Source organism: Oncorhynchus kisutch, linkage group LG18 (assembly GCF_002021735.2).
Source record: "Oncorhynchus kisutch isolate 150728-3 linkage group LG18, Okis_V2, whole genome shotgun sequence".
NCBI classification, from domain to species: Eukaryota; Metazoa; Chordata; class Actinopteri; order Salmoniformes; family Salmonidae; genus Oncorhynchus; species Oncorhynchus kisutch.
This window is the reverse complement of record NC_034191.2, coordinates 15,526,228-15,546,227: the sequence shown is the minus strand read 5'-3', so window position 1 is coordinate 15,546,227 and position 20,000 is coordinate 15,526,228. Positions and strand designations below refer to the sequence as shown.

The window sequence follows — 20,000 nt, the reverse complement described above, 5'->3', positions numbered from 1 at the left end:
TTAACCTGAGAGAGCCCTCTCTCCTCCCTGTGAGTGGCTGCCAGCCCTGAGCTGCTGCTGCAGTAGGATTATGGAGGTGATTACTAATCCACACTTTGTTTTTCATTGGGTTAGGGTTCACTCACTGAGGCAGGGGGTTATGGCTACCACAGATAATACTGACTCTGTGTGGAACACACCCCAAAAAAACAGAAAAATGTGTCCCAGTATTTTTATATGTGGAATACTAGGGTGGAATAGTTCAATCTGCACTGTGTGCTGAAATGTTGCTTTAGCATCAACCAGCAACTTGACATACTTGTCACCACCATCAGAACACAGTTATAAGGTCTTCTCTCCCTCTGTCCTGTTAGATATGGTGTTTGGGGAATGAGAGCAGATACCATATCAACCGTACGGTGGACGGCTCTACCTTCTCCTTGCTGATCCCCATCCTGGCTCCAGGGATCCGTTACAGTGTGGAGGTCGCAGCCAGCACTGGGGCAGGCCAAGGGGTCAAGTCTGATGTCACCTTCTTCCAGATAGGTGAGTGGAGGAGAACTCTGGTCTGCAGTTCTCTGCAGGAGTTCCAAGTACGATTATTCTCCCTCAGGTGGAAGAGGAGGAAGAGGAGGGACATGTCCTTCTTCTATGTGTCCTCACTTGTTAACTTCGTACAGCGTGGATTCCAAGGCTTACTGCCGAATAACTTCCCCACCTTCTTCAACCGCAACAGCTGGAATATAGTCAATGGACATTTTGTAGTATTGACTTCCCTTTAATCTCAGTCTGAAGAGCACACTAATCCGTTTTCAGTTGTCATAGGAATGTTAAAGGAGTATTATGTCATCGTTCCATTCCTTCGTGCCCCTGCCTGCTCTCCTGTTCTGTCTAGAACAGTGGTTAGATGTGTAATTGAAATGATTACCGTACCAATTATATCCACGTCAGCCCTCATAAACAATCCTTGATGAGCATGACTGACAGTGACACTCATAATGATCATCTATTTTTAATGCCGTGTTTACCACTCTGTCAGTGTACAGTCTCAACGGTTTCCACCTGACTGACAGTGACACTCATAATGATCATCTCTTTTAATGCCGTGTTTACCACTCTGTCAGTGTACAGTCTCAACAGTTTCCACCTGACTGACAGTGACACTCATAATGATCATCTCTTTTAATGCCGTGTTTACCACTCTGTCAGTGTACAGCCTCTACGGTTTCCACCTGACTGACAGTGACACTCATAATGATCATCTCTTTTAATGTCGTGTTTACCACTCTGTCAGTGTACAGCCTCTACGGTTTCCACCTGACTGACAGTGACACTCATAATGATCATCTCTTTTAATGCCGTGTTTACCACTCTGTCAGTGTACAGTCTCAACGGTTTCCACCTGACTGACAGTGACACTCATAATGATCATCTCTTTTAATGCCGTGTTTACCACTCTGTCAGTGTACAGCCTCTACGGTTTCCACCTGACTGACAGTGACACTCATAATGATCATCTATTTTAATGCCGTGTTTACCACTCTGTCAGTGTACAGCCTCTACGGTTTCCACCTGACTGACAGTGACACTCATAATGATCATCTATTTTAATGCCGTGTTTACCACTCTGTCAGTGTACAGCCGCAACGGTTTTCACCTGATTGACATTGTGATGAAACGTTACATGAGATTCCTGCTTGGCCGCCCCACCCTGCTGTGATCTGCTCTGCACCGTTCTGTTCTCCATTCAAGGAGGCAATGGTCTAGTGTTTAACAAGAGCAATAAACCAGGAACTTTAGCACAAGTGTGTGTTTTGTGATGGCATGTTTTTATTTAACCCTTTATTAACTTGCCTGTCAAGATCACGGTACTGGAGGGGCTGGAAGATCCAATGTAGCACGTCAGTCAGTCCTGCCTTTACGTCCTTACACAGGATCCATTATAGCTACATGGGATTAATATAATTCAGTCTTCCCTCTTATAGCCCAGGCTATTTAAGATCCTACGTTATAATACTCCACAAATCTGCTCACGGTAAAGGAGGAATAAATGATAACAACATGAAACAGCAGTGCAGAGTGCTTGGTAGAGGGACAGCTGTGTGTCTGTGTTGTGTAAAGTGGGCTGTGATGGGCATGGAGAAGCAGGAAGCTGTGTGCTTGGTAGAGGGGCAGCTGTGTGTCTGTGTGTGTTATAGTGGGATGTGATGGGCATGGAGAAGCAGGAAGCTGTGTGCTTGGTAGAGGGACAGCTGTGTGTCTGTGTGTGTAAAGTGGGCTGTGATGGGCATGGAGAAGCAGGAAGCTGTGTGCTTGGTAGAGGGGCAGCTGTGTGTCTGTGTGTGTAAAGTGGGCTGTGATGGGCATGGAGAAGCAGGAAGCTGTGTGCTTGGTAGAGGGACAGCTGTGTGTCTGTGTTGTGTAAAGTGGGCTGTGATGGGCATGGAGAAGCAGGAAGCTGTGTGCTTGGTAGAGGGACAGCTGTGTGTCTGTGTGTGTTATAGTGGGCTGTGATGGGCATGGAGAAGCAGGAAGCTGTGTGCTTGGTAGAGGGGCAGCTGTGTGTCTGTGTGTGTTATAGTGGGCTGTGATGGGCATGGAGAAGCAGGAAGCTGTGTGCTTGATAGAGGGACAGCTGTGTGTCTGTGTGTGTTATAGTGGGCTGTGATGGGCATGGAGAAGCAGGAAGCTGTGTGCTTGGTAGAGGGACAGCTGTGTGTCTGTGTGTGTTATAGTGGGCTGTGATGGGCATGGAGAAGCAGGAAGCTGTGTGCTTGGTAGAGGGACAGCTGTGTGTCTGTGTGTGTTATAGTGGGCTGTGATGGGCATGGAGAAGCAGGAAGCTGTGTGCTTGGTAGAGGGACAGCTGTGTGTCTGTGTGTGTTATAGTGGGCTGTGATGGGCATGGAGAAGCAGGAAGCTGTGTGCTTGGTAGAGGGACAGCTGTGTGTCTGTGTTGTGTAAAGTGGGCTGTGATGGGCATGGAGAAGCAGGAAGCTGTGTGCTTGGTAGAGGGACAGCTGTGTGTCTGTGTTGTGTAAAGTGGGCTGTGATGGGCATGGAGAAGCAGGAAGCTGTGTGCTTGGTAGAGGGGCAGCTGTGTGTCTGTGTTGTGTAAAGTGGGCTGTGATGGGCATGGAGAAGCAGGAAGCTGGGTGCTTGGTAGAGGGACAGCTGTGTGTCTGTGTGTGTTATAGTGGGCTGTGATGGGCATGGAGAAGCAGGAAGCTGTGTGCTTGGTAGAGGGACAGCTGTGTGTCTGTGTGTGTTATAGTGGGCTGTGATGGGCATGGAGAAGCAGGAAGCTGTGTGCTTGGTAGAGGGACAGCTGTGTGTCTGTGTGTGTAAAGTGGGCTGTGATGGGCATGGAGAAGCAGGAAGCTGTGTGCTTGGTAGAGGGGCAGCTGTGTGTCTGTGTGTGTAAAGTGGGCTGTGATGGGCATGGAGAAGCAGGAAGCTGTGTGCTTGGTAGAGGGACAGCTGTGTGTCTGTGTTGTGTAAAGTGGGCTGTGATGGGCATGGAGAAGCAGGAAGCTGTGTGCTTGGTAGAGGGACAGCTGTGTGTCTGTGTGTGTTATAGTGGGCTGTGATGGGCATGGAGAAGCAGGAAGCTGTGTGCTTGGTAGAGGGGCAGCTGTGTGTCTGTGTGTGTTATAGTGGGCTGTGATGGGCATGGAGAAGCAGGAAGCTGTGTGCTTGATAGAGGGACAGCTGTGTGTCTGTGTGTGTTATAGTGGGCTGTGATGGGCATGGAGAAGCAGGAAGCTGTGTGCTTGGTAGAGGGACAGCTGTGTGTCTGTGTGTGTTATAGTGGGCTGTGATGGGCATGGAGAAGCAGGAAGCTGTGTGCTTGGTAGAGGGACAGCTGTGTGTCTGTGTGTGTTATAGTGGGCTGTGATGGGCATGGAGAAGCAGGAAGCTGTGTGCTTGGTAGAGGGACAGCTGTGTGTCTGTGTGTGTTATAGTGGGCTGTGATGGGCATGGAGAAGCAGGAAGCTGTGTGCTTGGTAGAGGGACAGCTGTGTGTCTGTGTTGTGTAAAGTGGGCTGTGATGGGCATGGAGAAGCAGGAAGCTGTGTGCTTGGTAGAGGGACAGCTGTGTGTCTGTGTTGTGTAAAGTGGGCTGTGATGGGCATGGAGAAGCAGGAAGCTGTGTGCTTGGTAGAGGGGCAGCTGTGTGTCTGTGTTGTGTAAAGTGGGCTGTGATGGGCATGGAGAAGCAGGAAGCTGGGTGCTTGGTAGAGGGACAGCTGTGTGTCTGTGTGTGTTATAGTGGGCTGTGATGGGCATGGAGAAGCAGGAAGCTGTGTGCTTGGTAGAGGGACAGCTGTGTGTCTGTGTGTGTTATAGTGGGCTGTGATGGGCATGGAGAAGCAGGAAGCTGTGTGCTTGGTAGAGGGACAGCTGTGTGTCTGTGTGTGTTATAGTGGGCTGTGATGGGCATGGAGAAGCAGGAAGCTGTGTGCTTGGTAGAGGGACAGCTGTGTGTCTGTGTGTGTTATAGTGGGCTGTGATGGGCATGGAGAAGCAGGAAGCTGTGTGCTTGGTAGAGGGACAGCTGTGTGTCTGTGTGTGTTATAGTGGGCTGTGATGGGCATGGAGAAGCAGGAAGCTGTGTGCTTGGTAGAGGGACAGCTGTGTGTCTGTGTTGTGTAAAGTGGGCTGTGATGGGCATGGAGAAGCAGGAAGCTGTGTGCTTGGTAGAGGGACAGCTGTGTGTCTGTGTTGTGTAAAGTGGGCTGTGATGGGCATGGAGAAGCAGGAAGCTGTGTGCTTGGTAGAGGGGCAGCTGTGTGTCTGTGTTGTGTAAAGTGGGCTGTGATGGGCATGGAGAAGCAGGAAGCTGGGTGCTTGGTAGAGGGACAGCTGTGTGTCTGTGTGTGTTATAGTGGGCTGTGATGGGCATGGAGAAGCAGGAAGCTGTGTGCTTGGTAGAGGGACAGCTGTGTGTTTGTGTGTGTTATAGTGGGCTGTGATGGGCATGGAGAAGCAGGAAGCTGTGTGCTTGGTAGAGGGGCAGCTGTGTGTCTGTGTTGTGTAAAGTGGGCTGTGATGGGCATGGAGAAGCAGGAAGCTGTGTGCTTGGTAGAGGGACAGCTGTGTGTCTGTGTCTGTGTTGTGTAAAGTGGGCTGTGATGGGCATGGAGAAGCAGGAAGCTGTGTGCTTGGTAGAGGGACAGCTGTGTGTCTGTGTGTGTTATAGTGGGCTGTGATGGGCATGGAGAAGCAGGAAGCTGTGTGCTTGGTAGAGGGACAGCTGTGTGTCTGTGTGTGTTATAGTGGGCTGTGATGGGCATGGAGAAGCAGGAAGCTGTGTGCTTGGTAGAGGGACAGCTGTGTGTCTGTGTGTGTTATAGTGGGTTGTGATGGGCATGGAGAAGCAGGAAGCTGTGTGCTTGGTAGAGGGGCAGCTGTGTGTCTGTGTTGTGTAAAGTGGGCTGTGATGGGAGAAGCAGGAAGCTGTGTGCTTGGTAGAGGGGCAGCTGTGTGTCTGTGTGTGTTAAATGGGCTGTGATGGGAGAAGCAGGAAGCTGTGTGCTTGGTAGAGAGGCAGCTGTGTGTCTGTGTGTGTTAAATGGGCTGTGATGGGAGAAGCAGGAAGCTGTGTGCTTGGTAGAGGGGCAGCTGTGTGTCTGTGTGTGTTAAATGGGCTGTGATGGGCATGGAGAAGCAGGAAGCTGTGACTGATACAATTTATTTCACTTGAGGACTTCCAACGGCGCCTGTTGAGTGTAGAAACGTGCCTGCGGGACCAGCGCTTCACCCTAATGCATTTGTCACACTTTGGGCTTGTTTGTGTCATGGCACAGCAGCCCAGATACCTGTAAAGTCCCTGAGGATTGTTTAGTCACATTCGTACTCTGCTTCCCTCCTCAGAGAAACAGGCATGAAATCCACATAGTAGTGGGGGAGGAGAGACAAGAGAGAGAGGGGGAGAGAGAGGGGGAGAGGGAGAGAGAGAGAGAGAGAGAGAGGGAGAGAGAGAGAGAGAGGGAGAGAGAGGGGGAGAGAGAGAGAGAGAGAGAGAGAAGGAGAGAGAGAAGGAGAGAGAGAGAGAGAGAGAGAGAGAGAGGGAGAGAGAGAAAAAGAGAGAGGGAGAGAGAGAGGGAGAGAGAGAGGGAGAGAGAGGGGGAGAGAGAGAGAGAGAATGAGAGAGAGAGAGAGAGAGAGAGAGAGAGAGAGAGAGAGAGAGGGGGAGAGAGAGGGAGAGAGATAAGGAGAGAGAGAGAGGGGGAGAGAGAGGGGGAGAGAGATAAGGAGAGAGATAAGGAGAGAGAGAGAGAGAGAGAGAGAGAGAGAGAGAGAGAGAGAGAGAGAGAGAGAGAGAGAGAGAGGGGGAGAGAGAGGGGGAGAGAGATAAGGAGAGAGAGAGAGGGGGAGAGAGAGATAAGGAGAGAGATAAGGAGAGAGAGAGAGAAAAGAGAGAGAGAGAGAGAGAGAGAGAGAGAGAGAGAGAGAGAGAGAGAGAGAGAGAGAGAGAGAGAGAGAGAGAGAGGGAGAGAGAGAGAGAGAGAGGGAGGGAGGGAGGGAGGGAGGGAGGGAGGGAGGGAGGGAGGGAGGGAGGGAGGGAGGGAGGGAGGGAGGGAGGGAGGGAGGGACTTTGGGAGATCCGTTTGCCTCTGACAGAGTCAGTCTGTAAATATTAAAGTGGTTGCAACATAAAACAAGAGAGAGAGAAAAAAGAGATGAAGAAAGTTAGAAACCAAGTTGAACATGAAGAAATTGCTTAGGGGAGACAAATGAGCAGTCTTTCATGTGAGGCATGGGAGAGAAACACAGAGAGACTAGACACATGAAGAAAACAGGCCTTTGTAGTGTGATCACTTGTTCTGACGGCTCATTTTGAGTAGTAGAGAAGTAGCAACAGAAAGACATACCCAAGTTGCACATTCAAGTGCTATAGTGTGCTAATGACTAGTACTATGTTTATATTAGTACTACTGTGACCTCATTCGGTGTAATAATAACTCATAGAATATTGCTCAGTGTTCTTTAAGTCTTCCTGGGTGTGTGGAACATTCCAGGTAGTGTGCTTCCTGGTTCAACTCTGATACGAATAGATCATGTTTAAATCTCCTGGGTTGAGACCTTTTGTCTATTGATCTGCTATTGTTGACTGGGCTCCGTTCTGGGCTCAGTTCTGAAAGCCTTTTATAATGCAGCGAGCCCGCTCCATCTCTGCAGCTCCACAGCCCAAGCCCAGCCGTACCCTCATCTGCAGAGAAGAAAGAAGTATTTTGTGTGTCCAAAGAAAAGAGAACGTTCATATTTCTGCCCTTCGCTGACTTCATTTAGCTTTTTCTACCCCCTCCTTCATATCTTTCCCCGTTTCAGGCTTTTCCACTCGTTCTGAAGTTTTGCAGTGGTCTAAGGCACTGCATCTCAGTGCTAGAGGTGTTACTGCAGACCCTGGTTTGATCCCAGGGTGTATCACAACCGGCAGTGATTGGGAGTCCCATAGGGTGGCGTCGTCCGGGTTTGGCCAGGGGTAGGCTGTTATTGTAAATAAGAAGTTGCTCTTAACGGACTTAAATAAACATTAAATAAACATTTTTAAATGATCATGTTAACAATAACATGCCCTTTCTTGTCTTTCTCCTTTCTTTGCTGCTTCCCATTTCCTCCCTTCCTTTTTCCTCCCTTGTTCTTTCCTTTACTTGTTCTTTCTGTCTCTGACACTCGACCTGCTCTCGCCCTCTGTCATTCCTGACCGTCTCCCTTCATTCCTCCTAATCCATTCTTTGCATCTTCACCATCTCTTACTGTCCCCTCTCTGCCTTTTAATCCCCATTCTATCACTGTCTCTTTCCTCTTCCTGTCATCTCCTCACCCTTTACCCCTCTCCTTACCCTTTACCCCTCTCCTCACTCTGTACCCCTCTCCTTACCATGTACCCTGTACCCCTCTCCTTACCCTGTACCCCTCTCCTCACTCTGTACCCCTCTCCTCACCCTGTACCCCTCTCATCACCCTTCTCTCCCCCTCTTTTTTCTCTTACCATTTCCTATTCCTGCCCTCTCTCCTCTCACCTCCTCACCCTCCACCATCTCATCCTCTCTACCCCTCTCCTCTCACCTCCTCACTCTCCACCATCCTCTCCTCTCCTCTCCTCTCCTCCTCTCCTCTCCTCTCCTCTCCTCTCCTCTCCTCTCCTCTCCTCTCCTCTCCTCTCCTCTCCTCTCCTCTCCTCTCCTCTCCTCTCCTCTCCTCTCCTCTCCTCTCCTCTCCTCTCCTCTCCTCTCCTCTCCTCTCCTCTCCTCTCCTCTCCTCTCCTCTCCTCTCCTCTCCTCTCCTCTCCTCTCCTCTCCTCTCACCTCTCACTTCCTCATCCTCCACTTCTATTTCACCCTTCTCAAATTCCATCCTCTCTCCCCCTGTAGACTCATCGGGGCGTATGACGGAGGGTGTGTTGGAGCCAGAGAACACCCTGTCCCAGCAGATCAGTGAGGTGGTGAAGCAACCAGCCTTCATAGCAGGGATAGGAGCGGCCTGTTGGATCATCCTCATGGTGTTCAGTATCTGGCTCTACCGACAGCGTAAGAAGAGGAATGGCCTCAGCACTAACTACGCAGGCATCCGCAAGGGTCAGTACAACATGCCTCATCTAATGGCAGCACACTGGAATCACGTGCTCAAAGTGTCCTCAAGCACTGATCTAGAATCAGGCTAACAAACACCAAATGGAATAGTTAATAGGATGAAGAATAGAATAGCTTGTCTTGTATCAGTGATTAAGGGGCATTGTGTGATTCCTACTACTACTCCATCCATGTAGGGACTCTCATCTGAGCTCTCAATTGCAGCCCTCCATCTCCTCCTCCTCCTCCTCCGCCCAGCAATCCATACATCCCCTCCGTCCCCTCCATCTCCTCCGTCCCCCCAGCAATCCCTCAGTCCCCTCTATCTCCTCTGTCCCCCCAGCAATCCATCCATCCCCTCCATCACCTCCATCCCCTCCGTCCCCTCCATCTCCTCCGTCCCCTCCATCCCCTCCGTCCCCTCCATCTCCTCCATCCCACCCAGCAATCCATCCATCCCCTCCGTCCCCTCCATCTCCTCCGTCCCCCCAGCAATCCCTCAGTCCTCTCCATCCCCTCCATCCCCTCCGTCCCCCCAGCAATCCCTCAGTCCCCTCCATCCCCTCCATCCTCCCATCAATTCCCTCAGTCCCCTCCATCCCCTCAGGAATCCCTCCTCTCATATGAAAGTCTTGCATCATACAGTGCCATTTCAGTTGAGGTGAGGTCTATCATCTGAAACTAGTCCCTAGTACTTTGTGAAAGTTTAAAGCCCTTGAACATCTGCAGGTGAAAAATGGACCTGTCTCCTGCAGTGGTGTCTCTCTATTCTGTTTCATATTTCCCTCTCTCTGATCCTGCCAGGGTGTTTTTGTGTGTGTAGTTCTTCTTTTGAAGTGCATCTTCCGGTCCCACCAGTTTCTGTTAGCAGTTCCCATCGGAATGTGTCTGGGAAGACAGAACAACCTGCTACGACGAGCATAAATCAAGGAGAAACTAAAAAATGTTAAGCTTGAAGTATACTTTTATAATAGTTTTCAGTGAAAGCCTTTGATGCAAATGACTGTTAGAGTTTGAAACATTGTGTCATACTGTTGCAAGAGATTCCTTACCATACCACTGTGTTTTTCATTTTCTATCCAGATGCTCTGTGCTCTCTAGGAGAGGACACTGTTTACCTCACCTGCAGTGAGTTTAGCTGTTTACCTGACAGGGTTCAGTACATGCCAAACCTCTGCCCACAATAGTTTAAGGATTTAAAGGCTCCCATTTCTGTGCTGCCTGGTTTAATATGTGGCTGGCTGCAGGCGATGCAGCTGCTGCCTGCCCCATACCCTCCCCGAACCCCTACTTCCTTCTGCTGGGCTCAGGTACACTGTTGACTGCCAGGGTCAGGAGAGGTACGCCATTCAACATAGAGACACGTACAATATACTGGTTTAAGTCTGAGTCGACCTCTGTCATCCTGATACTCTGACTATTGGGAGTCATGGAAACCTGGACTCATCTAGAAACTCTGTCCTTGCTTTGGAAAACCTTTGTTTCTGGCCTTGGTGGTTCATACCTTGGAGCTCTATCATAGTTGAACATTAATATGGGTTTATAGTGAACATACTGGAGTTTGGTATCTCTACAGACTTACATAACTTACAGCAGAGGCCTTGATTTGCATAAGGAATAAGGTATCTGTGTATATCTTGGATGCTGACTGCATTGTGTGCTACAGTAGTGTGATTAAGTTCTGCTCTGTGTTGCTATGGTGAGACAGATGAAGAGGTCCCAGGGTTGGTCATCTTCATGGGAAAGGATTGTGTGGTATGTTAAAAATAAATCAGTGCCCACATGTTATGCCCACATACAAGGCTTTTAATACAAGAACAGCCTGGCCTCAAGGGTCATCAGTTTCAGCCAATGAGCAGTCATTTTGACTGCAACGTTCTGACAGTGTAATACATATATTCAATATATGCTTTCACAAAAATAATATTTTGGTTGTTAGAATTAGAATATAAAGATGCCTTTTTTCAAAGAAAACAATAGCATTTTCATTAGTTTATGTTACTGTAGAATATCTGCTGCCGGGTACTCAGGTGTAAAGTCACTGATATCAAAGGGCAGTCAGAGCGGAACTTGTAGCCACACAGTAGGACCTCTGAAGACTTGGTGAGAACAGTAATCTGCTGTGCCCGGAGGCTGAAGAGAGAGAGGCTACTGTAGAGGCTGAGGTTGCGAGAGAGAGGGGGCTACTGTACAGGCTGAGGTTGGGAGAGAGAGAGGGCTACTGTACAGGCTGAGGTTGGGAGAGAGAGAGAGAGAGGGGCTACTGTAGAGGCTGAAGTTGCGAGAGAGAGAGGGGCTACTGTAGAGGCTGAGATTGGGAGAGAGAGAGGGGCTACTGTAGAGGCTGAGGTTGGGAGAGAGAGAGGGGCTACTGTAGAGGCTGAAGTTGCGAGAGAGAGAGGGGCTACTGTAGAGGCTGAGATTGGGAGAGAGAGAGGGCTACTGTAGAGGCTGAGGTTGGGAGAGAGGGAGGCTGGAGAGAGAGAGAGAGAGAGAGAGAGGGGCTACTATAGAGGCTGAGGTTGGAGAGAGAGAGGGGCTACTGTAGAGGCTGAGGTTGGAGAGAGAGAGGGGCTACTGTAGAGGCTGAAGTTGGAGAGAGAGAGGGGCTACTGTAGAGGCTGAAGTTGGAGAGAGAGTGGGGGCTACTGTAGAGGCTGAGGTTGGAGAGAGGGAGGGGCTACTGTAGAGTCTGAGGTTGGGAGAGAGAGGGGGGCTACTGTAGAGAGAGAGGGCTACTGTACAGGCTGAGGTTGAGAGAGAGAGAGAGGGTCTACTGTAGAGTCTGAGCTGGGAGAGAGAGGGGATTACTGCAGAGACTGAGGTTGGGAGAGAGAGGGGCTACTGTAGAGGCTGAGATTGAGAGAGAGAGAGGCTACTGTACAGGCTGAGGTTGAGCGCGAAAGAGGGGCTACTGTAGAGGCTGAGGTTGGGAGAGAGAGAGGGGCTACTGTAGAGGCTGAGGTTGGGAGAGAGAGAGAGGCTACTATAGAGGGTGGGGTTGGGAGAGAGAGAGGGGCTATGGTAGAGGCTGAGATTGGGAGAGAGAGAGAGAGGCTACTGTAGAGGGTGGGGTTGGGAGAGAGAGAGGGGCTACTGTATAGTCTGAGATTGGGAGAGAGAGAGGCTGCTGTAGAGTCTGAGATTGGTACACAGAGATAGGCTACTGTAGAGGCTGAGGTTGGTAGAGAGAGAGGCTACTGTAGAGGCTGAGGTTGGTAGAGAGAGAGGCTACTGTAGAGGCTGAGGTTGGTAGAGAGAGAGGCTACTGTAAAGTGTGAGGTTGGTAGAGTGAGAGAGGCTACTGTAGAGCCTGAGGTTGGTAGAGAGAGAAGCTACTGTAGAGGCTGAGGTTGGTAGGGGAGAGGTTACTGTAGAGGCTGAGATTGGGAGAGAGAGAGAGAGGCTACTGTAGAGGGTGGGGTTGGGAGAGAGAGAGGGGCTACTGTAGAGTCTGAGATTGGGAGAGAGAGAGGCTGCTGTAGAGGCTGAGATTGGTACACAGAGATAGGCTACTGTAGAGGCTGAGGTTGGTAGAGAGAGAGGCTAATGTAAAGTGTGAGGTTGGTAGAGAGAGATAGAAGCTACTGTAGAGGCTGAGGTTGGTAGAGTGAGAGAGCCTACTGTAGAGGCTGAGGTTGGTAGAGTGAGAGGCTACTGTAGAGGCTGAGATTGGTAGAGAGAGAGGCTATTGTAGAGGCTGAGGTTGGCTCCACACACCTTTAAGTAGCCCTTCCTTCTTCCAGAGGAGCCGAGCAGTGCATCAGTGTTTCCTCACATTAACTCTGTAACTAAATCAAATCAAATTTTATTTGTCACATACACATGGTTAGCAGATGTTAATGCGAGTGTAGCGAAATGCTTGTGCTTCTATTTCCGACAATGCAGTAATAACCAACAAGTAATCTAACTAACAATTCCAAAACTACTGTCTTATACACAGTGTAAGGGGATAAAGAATATGTACACAAGGATATATGAATGAGTGATGGTACAGAGCAGCATAGGCAAGATACAGTAGATGGTATCAGGTACAGTATATACATATGAGATGAGTATGTAAACAAAGTGGCATAGTTAAAGTGGCTAGTGATACATGTATTACATAAGGATGATATAGAGTACAGTATATACGTATGCATATGAGATGAATAATGTAGGGTAAGTAACATTATATAAGGTAGCATTGTTTAAAGTGGCTAGTGATATATTTACATAATTTCCCATCAATTCCCATTATTAAAGTGGCTGGAGTTGAGTCAGTGTCAGTGTCAGTGTGTTGGCAGCAGCCACTCAATGTTAGTGGTGGCTGTTTAACAGTCTGATGGCCTTGAGATAGAAGCTGTTTTTCAGTCTCTTGGTCCCAGCTTTGATGCACCTGTACTGACCTCGCCTTCTTGATGATAGCGGGGGGAACAGGCAGTGGCTGTCCTTGATGATCTTTATGGCCTTCCTGTAACGTGATTCTCTGTGATTTGATTTGATTTGATTTGATTTAACTCTGTAACTCTCTGAGCTCATGTGGGCACAGCAGGCAAATATGTCTTTCTCTCTCTCTCTCTCAACCCCCTCTTTTTGCTCTTTAAAACCACAAGAGGCCATGGTCTTTGTTGGAACTGGTAACCAAGAATGTTTTGAGAAGAGAAGAAGAGGATAATTGCAACCACATGAAGCAACAAGCTGCACTCAGTGTGAAGTGGGTTGAATTGGAGTTGTGGAGAATTGGAAGAGGAGATATAGGTGTGTGTGTGTGTGTGTGTGTGTGTGTGTGTGTGTGTGTGTGTGTGTGTGTGTGTGTGTGTGTGTGTGTGTGTGTGTGTGTGTGTGTTTGTGTGTGTGTGTGTGTGTGTGTGTGTGTGTGTGTGTGTGTGTGTGTGTGTGTGTGTGTGTGTGTGTGTGTGTGTGTGTGTGTGTGCGCGTCTGGTGCACCTGTGTTTGTTCTTGGGTGTGTGTGTGGGTCTGGTGGGTCTGTGTGACATTAGTAACACTGCCAAGATGTCTCATCCAGCCAGTGAATAAGCTGTCTGTGACGGTCTCTTGTCACTGTGGTTATTTGATTGATTTCAATCATGTTAATGTTTCTCACGAGCACCTCGCATGCCAAGTGTCAATCTCTCTCCTCTTCAAAGTCGAAACGCAAACAGATAAAAGAGTCCAAACGGACCAATCTATTCAGCTGCTCTGAGCTTCAAGGGGAAAAGAGTCCAAACGGACCAATCTATTCAGCTGCTCTGAGCTTCAAGGGGAAAAGAGTCCAAATGGACCAATCTATTCAGCTGCTCTGAGCTTCAAGGGGAAAAGAGTCCAAACGGACCAATCTATTCAGCTGCTCTGAGCTTCAAGGGGAAAAGAGCAGGAATCCAAAACAAGAGGAAATAATTGTGTCATTAAAGGGACATTTGAAAGGTTGTGTTTACATGAATAAAAGGAGCTGAAGAGGTGAGGATCGCTGTACATCAGTGATAGCTACTGTGCCTTCAGAAAGTATTCATACCCCTTCATACCTATTCTACATGTTGTTGTTTTACAGCCTCAATTCAAAATGGATAAAACATTTCTCACCCATCGACACCCCATAATGACAAAGTGAAAATATGTTTTTAGACATTTTAGCAAATTTGTTGAAAATTAAATGCAGAAATATCTAATTACAAAAGTAAGTATTCACACCCCTGACTCAATACTTTGTAGAAGCATCTTTGGCAGTGATTACAGCTGTGAGTCTTTCTGGGTAAGTTTCTAAGAGCATTCCACACCTGGATTGTGCAATATTTGCCCATTTATTATTTTCACAATTATTCCAGCTCTGTCAAATTGATTGTTGATCATTGCTAGACAATCAGTAGATTTAAGGCAAAACTGTAACCCGGTCACTCAGGAACATTCACTGTCTTCTTGGTAAGCAACTCCAGTGTAGATTTGGCCTTATGTTTTAGGTTATTATCCTGCTGAAAGGTGAATTCATCTCCCAGTATCTGGTGGAAAGCAGACTGAACCAGAATTTCTTCTAGGATTTTGCCTGTGCTTATCTCCAATGAATGTATTTTTCATCCTGAACAACTCCCCAGTCCTCCACGATTACAAGCATACCCATAACATGATCCAGCCACCACTATGCTTAAACATATGTGGAGAGTGGTACTCAGTAATGTGTTGTGTTGGATTTGCCCCAAATGTAACAATTTGTATTCAGGACAAAAAGTGATTTGTTTTGCCAATTTTTTGCAGTATTACTATAGTGCCTTCTTGCTAGCAAGATTCCAGTTTTGGAATATTTTTCTGTAGAGGCGTTCTTCTTTTCACTCTGTGATACCTAGTGAGTTGTACAATTGAATGCATCCAACTGAAATATGTCTTCCACATTTAACCCAAAGTTAGGAACAGTGGGTTAACTGCCTTGCTCAGGGGTGGAAAGACATATTTTTACCTTGTCAGAGTAACTCAAATGTTGTTGATCCATCCCCATTTTGCTCCTATCACAGCCATTCAACTCTGTAAGTGTTTTAAAGTCACCATTGGCCTCATGGTGAAATCTCTGAGCGGTTTCCTTACTCTCCGGCAACTGAGTTAGGAAGGATGCCTTTAACTTTGTAGTGACTGGTGTGTTGATACACCATCAATAGCATCATTAATAACACCATATTCAAAGGGATATTCAATTATTCTGGGGTGAATTGAAATTGGCAACAGCATGGAGTCATTGAACTAATTTGAAGTTGGGTTTTAATCTCCTTGCAATCTCCTCCTATCTTGTTTGAAGAAAGAATGGTACACTTCCATATGAGTATTAAGCATCTTGTTGTGATATGAGGTGTAATGGATCATGATGAACGGACATCAAAACCGTCGGGCAAAATTACGTTCAATGATGAGACAACCCATTCCCACAAATGTTTCATGTTTAATATGTGCTGCCAGTTACTGCAGATGGATTGAGCACAGGGCTCAACAATGCCTGCCAAAATGGGTTAAATTGGCCAATGATCAGATACATACTGTATATACATTAAAATACTCAGATCTAATTCTGTACTAGTCAGGATTTGAAACATCGTAGTGGTGTTAGAAGATTTAGAGAGAGGAAATGGCACCAAAAGAGAAGGTAACTAATCCTGCATTAAACAAGACTTGAATCACCAAAATAGTGTTTTCAACCTTTTCCGGTAGAGCTCTTAGTCCCTGGCAAGGTGTTGCACAAGTAATGTTACAACACACCATGTCATGTTTCAAAACATCTCAGGATGATGTGTTTCAATACTCCAGCAAAGTTAAGGTTTGTGTCCTTTGCGTTCATTTTGATGTTACAAACACAATGAAGAGAACCCTGTTGTGTGTATCTCATTTGATTCAAGAGGAATATACATGGTGCTATTTTATATTAATGGTGTTTTTCTCTCTCTTTCCTCTTTCTTGGGCCTCTGCTTCAACCTACAGTGCCATCCTTTACCTTCACTCCTACAGGTAAACACTCCTGATAACTCTTCATTTCATTTCATAACACCTTCTCTATAAAATCTCATAACAGTCTGCCTTTCAATGCAAGACTGCACACACTGAGTCACACAGTGATGGCCTGAACAGCTCTAGCAGTCATTCTGCTCAGTCAGTCGGAAGAGACACTCTTTAGTTAAAAATACTAAGCCACAAGAAAGGGAGCAGTGTGGTGTCAGGTTTAAAGAACTATAACAGAGATGTTTTACCAACTGGTGCAGGTAGTGCGTTCAGAGGTAAGCACTTAAAGAGGAGCGAGCCGTGCCATCCACGTTACTAAGAAAATGTTACAACTGGCGGGGACTTGATCAAAGGGCTGCTGCTGCCCGCCTCTCTGCCTCTGATGGCATTTAGGATGATGACACATCTCCAGTCACATGGACCGATTAGACAGAGCTGTGGATAGAAAGGAGCGACTGAGGGTAGATGTGAACTGGACTGACACGGACATAACAGAGCACGCTCTTTCTCTCTCTCTCTCTCTTTCTGTGTGTTTATCTCTCTCTCTCTTTCTCTATTCTCTCTATCGCACTCCCTCTCTTTATATCTGTCTTCTCACTCATTCACTCTCTCTTTCTATCTCTCTCTCCCCCCTCTCTCCTGCTTTGATGCATGTGTAGTTGGCACTTGTGTCATAACACCTGTGCTCATCCTTGTAAATCAGAGAGAGAGCAAAAGAGAGTGAGAGGAGAGAAGAGAGAGAAGAAGAGAGAGAGGGGGGGTTATGTTATGTGAGGCTTGTGGTTATGGTGACTAATCCCATCTGTGCAGAGCAGAGGCTGTATCTAAACTGTGCGGGTTGTTTTTCTCCTCCTCGTCAGCTTCGGGCCCAAGGATCACGTCTAATAGTTTGAGTGTTTCAGTCCTCTATTCTGAACTGCTGGAACTCTTTCAGGTGAAACCTATTGAGTCAGCTGGTTAGTTTTGGGCCAGTTCCTTAATGCTTGAGGTTAGTGTTTCTGCTTGTTGAAGTTTACAATCCTAGAAGCTGCCATGACGCTGAAGGAAAAGGCAGGATGTTGTCAGTGCTAATCTTCCACTAGATGCTGATTTGAGAGGCACTACATGGTTTTTGTTGTGGAATTCCTGAATGCCCTACATACAGATGCCAAATGTAGACTTTCTCTCTCTCTCAACAGGAGAGGGGGAGAGAGAGAGAGAGAGAGTGAGAGACTTTTTGTCTTTCTTTAGTGAAACATTCTAATTTCATTAAAATCTCATCCCCCCTTAAAATAAAACACCAAAATATATCCTGTACTGTATACATGTACCATACTCACCTTTCCCTGTACCCCACGATACAAAAACACACCACACATCACAATATCCCAAAAACCTTGCCACTTCTACAAACATATTTCCGAAACATCTTCCCCAGCCCACCATACTCTCCGCCCCACATACCCCCTGCCACTGATGTGCCTTCACTCCTGTTAGACTCCTAATGTTCCTCACTTTAATGCAGAGGTTGTAGAGGACTTTAAATCCCACCCCCTCAAACTTCCCCAGGCTCGGAGTGTTAAAATCTAACAAGTCCTCCAGACTCCCTTGCCAGTACCCAGTCTCTGCCGTCACCTGCAGTGGCAGAAACATTGGTGGCCCCTTCCTCTTTGGCTGCTCAACCACCCTTTACCGGCTCAGACAGTGCCTCCTGGACCTCCTCCAGGAATCTCTCCAGCAGCCTAAGAGGCATTATTCCTGTTTAATGTGCCAGGACTTCCGGGGTTTTCCACCCTCCTCTCTCAGCAGTTGCAGGTCACTCAGCCTTTGTAAACCCGCTGCCATCAGCTGCCTCTGCAGGTTGGCCGACTGAACCGATCTCAAATGAATGGCTGGGTTGTGGAAGATAGGCTCCATCCCTGACCATCACAGAAACTTCATCTGCATATGCTGACACTGCTATGCCTGTCACCACACCCATACCGGTCCAGCACACTCCCTGCAGTCTCCTGTGTAGCAGGCCCAAAAAAGGCTCAATGGCTAGTGTATATAACTGCCCCGATAGAGGGCATCCTTGTCTAAAGCCCCGTCTCACCGAGACTGGCCTACTGAGCCCCCCTCCCAACTTGACCATACATGACGCCCCAGCATACAACATCTTCACAAAGTAAAAAACATTTCCCCAAACCCAAAACCAGACATCACATTAAACAGATACTCATAGTTCACTCTATCAAAATCCTTCTCTTGATCTAAAGAGACCAGTCCAAAGTTCACATTAGAACCTCTCAACAAGTCCAACATGTCCCTGATTAAGAACAAGTTGTCTTCACCGACCTGTCTTTCAGGCAGTTAATCCACTGTTCCTAGGCCGTCATTGAAAATAAGAATTTGTTCTTATTAACTGACTTGGTTAGTTAAATAAAGGTAAAAAAGACAAATCTGGAAAAAACTGCCCAGGTCCCTATGTAATTCAGCTAAATTAGTCTGGAGGCCTACATTGCCTTGCCCCACCAGCTCTACCTCCACATCACTGATACAACGCTCTATTTCCCCCAATTCTCTCCTAGCCTCTGAGAGAGCTGTAAACTGTTTGGACTTTCCCCACATCCTACCATTGACTGAGAGACTCATAATACTCTCTTCGCTGCCCCCACCTTTCCCAAAAAGTCTGGAAACCTGAGCACAAAGTAGCATCTAGTAAGAGCTTCACATTAAACTTCCAATAGGATGCCTGCCGGGGCCCTGGTGAAATAGACAGCTGAGCCATGGTTATGTGATGATCCAAAAACCCCACTGAGAGAATGGTACCAACAGCCCATTGCTCTGATTCCTGGACATGTAAAAATGTATATTGTCTTGTGTTGGGATGTTTAGTTCTTCAAACATCCACTAGGTTGAACTGATTAATGATGTCCCTTAACACTCCCACTGACACTGAATGAGGCTCTTCCCCCATTTCTGTCTTTCGTAAAATCCATTGTACATTTCCAGTCCTCACCGACCACCAGCGTCTCCTCAGGCGCTATCTGTGAGAGTTCCTGTCTAAGACCCAAATAGAACCCCCTTCTCTCTCCCTGTGTTAGGTGCATACACATTTATAAAGACAAAACCCATTTTGTAAATTTCTGCTTTTACAACAAGCAGCCTACCCCTACACACCTCCTTTGAGGAGCACATTTTTACAGACAGACCCGGTACAAAAAGGACTGCCACCCCTGCACTAAGATCTGTCCCATGGCTCAACACACAGACAGCCCCGGTGCAAAAAGGACTGCCATCCCTGCACTAAGATCTGTCCCATGGCTCAACACACAGACAGCCCCGGCACAAAAAGGACTGCCACCCCTGCACTAAGATCTGTCCCATGGCTCAACACACAGACAGCCCCGGTACAAAAAGGACTGCCACCCCTGCACTAAGATCTGTCCCATGGCTCAACACACAGACAGCCCCGGTGCAAAAAGGACTGCCATCCCTGCACTAGAATTTTTCCCACATCATGTTGTCTCCTGCAGAAACAACACGTGTACGTTTTTGTTTTACATATTCACACAACACACTTGTCTTTCCTGCATCTCTGGTGACATTTATATTGAGCGAGCCTACTCGACGAGTCTCCATAAGAAGTGGGAGAAAAGCCAGCAGAGAAAGAGACCAATAGCAAAGCTCAAAAAGCCCCAGTGCCAGGAAGGAACTATACATCTAAACAGTGTCTGAAGGTTGACCTTTACGCACTGTTGTGACCCACTTCCAACCTAAAGCGTTTCCTGGGTGAGAGGACACCATGCCCCTAATTTTTCATAGCATGTTGTACTGATCTTACAAACTTGCTCGGATCAGAAAAAAAGCCTCAAGATGAACATTTTTCCCCTTGGTCTCATTCAGGAACTTTGTCAGTTCCCTCAACGTGTACTTTGACCACTCTGCTTGACTGGCTGACAGCTCCGGGACCCATTGAAGAGGAGTCTGAAAAAAAAGCCTCCTCATCATCCTCTTCGTCAGACTCAC

General features: G+C 47.5%; 1 protein-coding gene across 7 annotated transcripts in view; it reads left to right on the top strand.

Annotated features, from left to right (window-relative positions):
- The window catches only part of LOC109905862 (roundabout homolog 1), a 524,894-nt gene that overhangs the window by 469,658 nt on the left and 35,236 nt on the right, over positions 1-20,000 (top strand). For 5 of the 7 annotated variants that reach the window (XM_031795449.1, XM_031795447.1, XM_031795448.1 and 2 more), the window contains 3 exons: positions 354-525; positions 8,361-8,564; positions 15,993-16,019. In XM_031795449.1, coding sequence (XP_031651309.1) covers positions 354-525; positions 8,361-8,564; positions 15,993-16,019 — 403 coding nt within the window. The remainder of the gene's footprint in view (positions 1-353; positions 526-8,360; positions 8,565-15,992; positions 16,020-20,000) is intronic. The other 2 variants (XM_031795451.1, XM_031795452.1) reach the window with 1 other exon arrangement.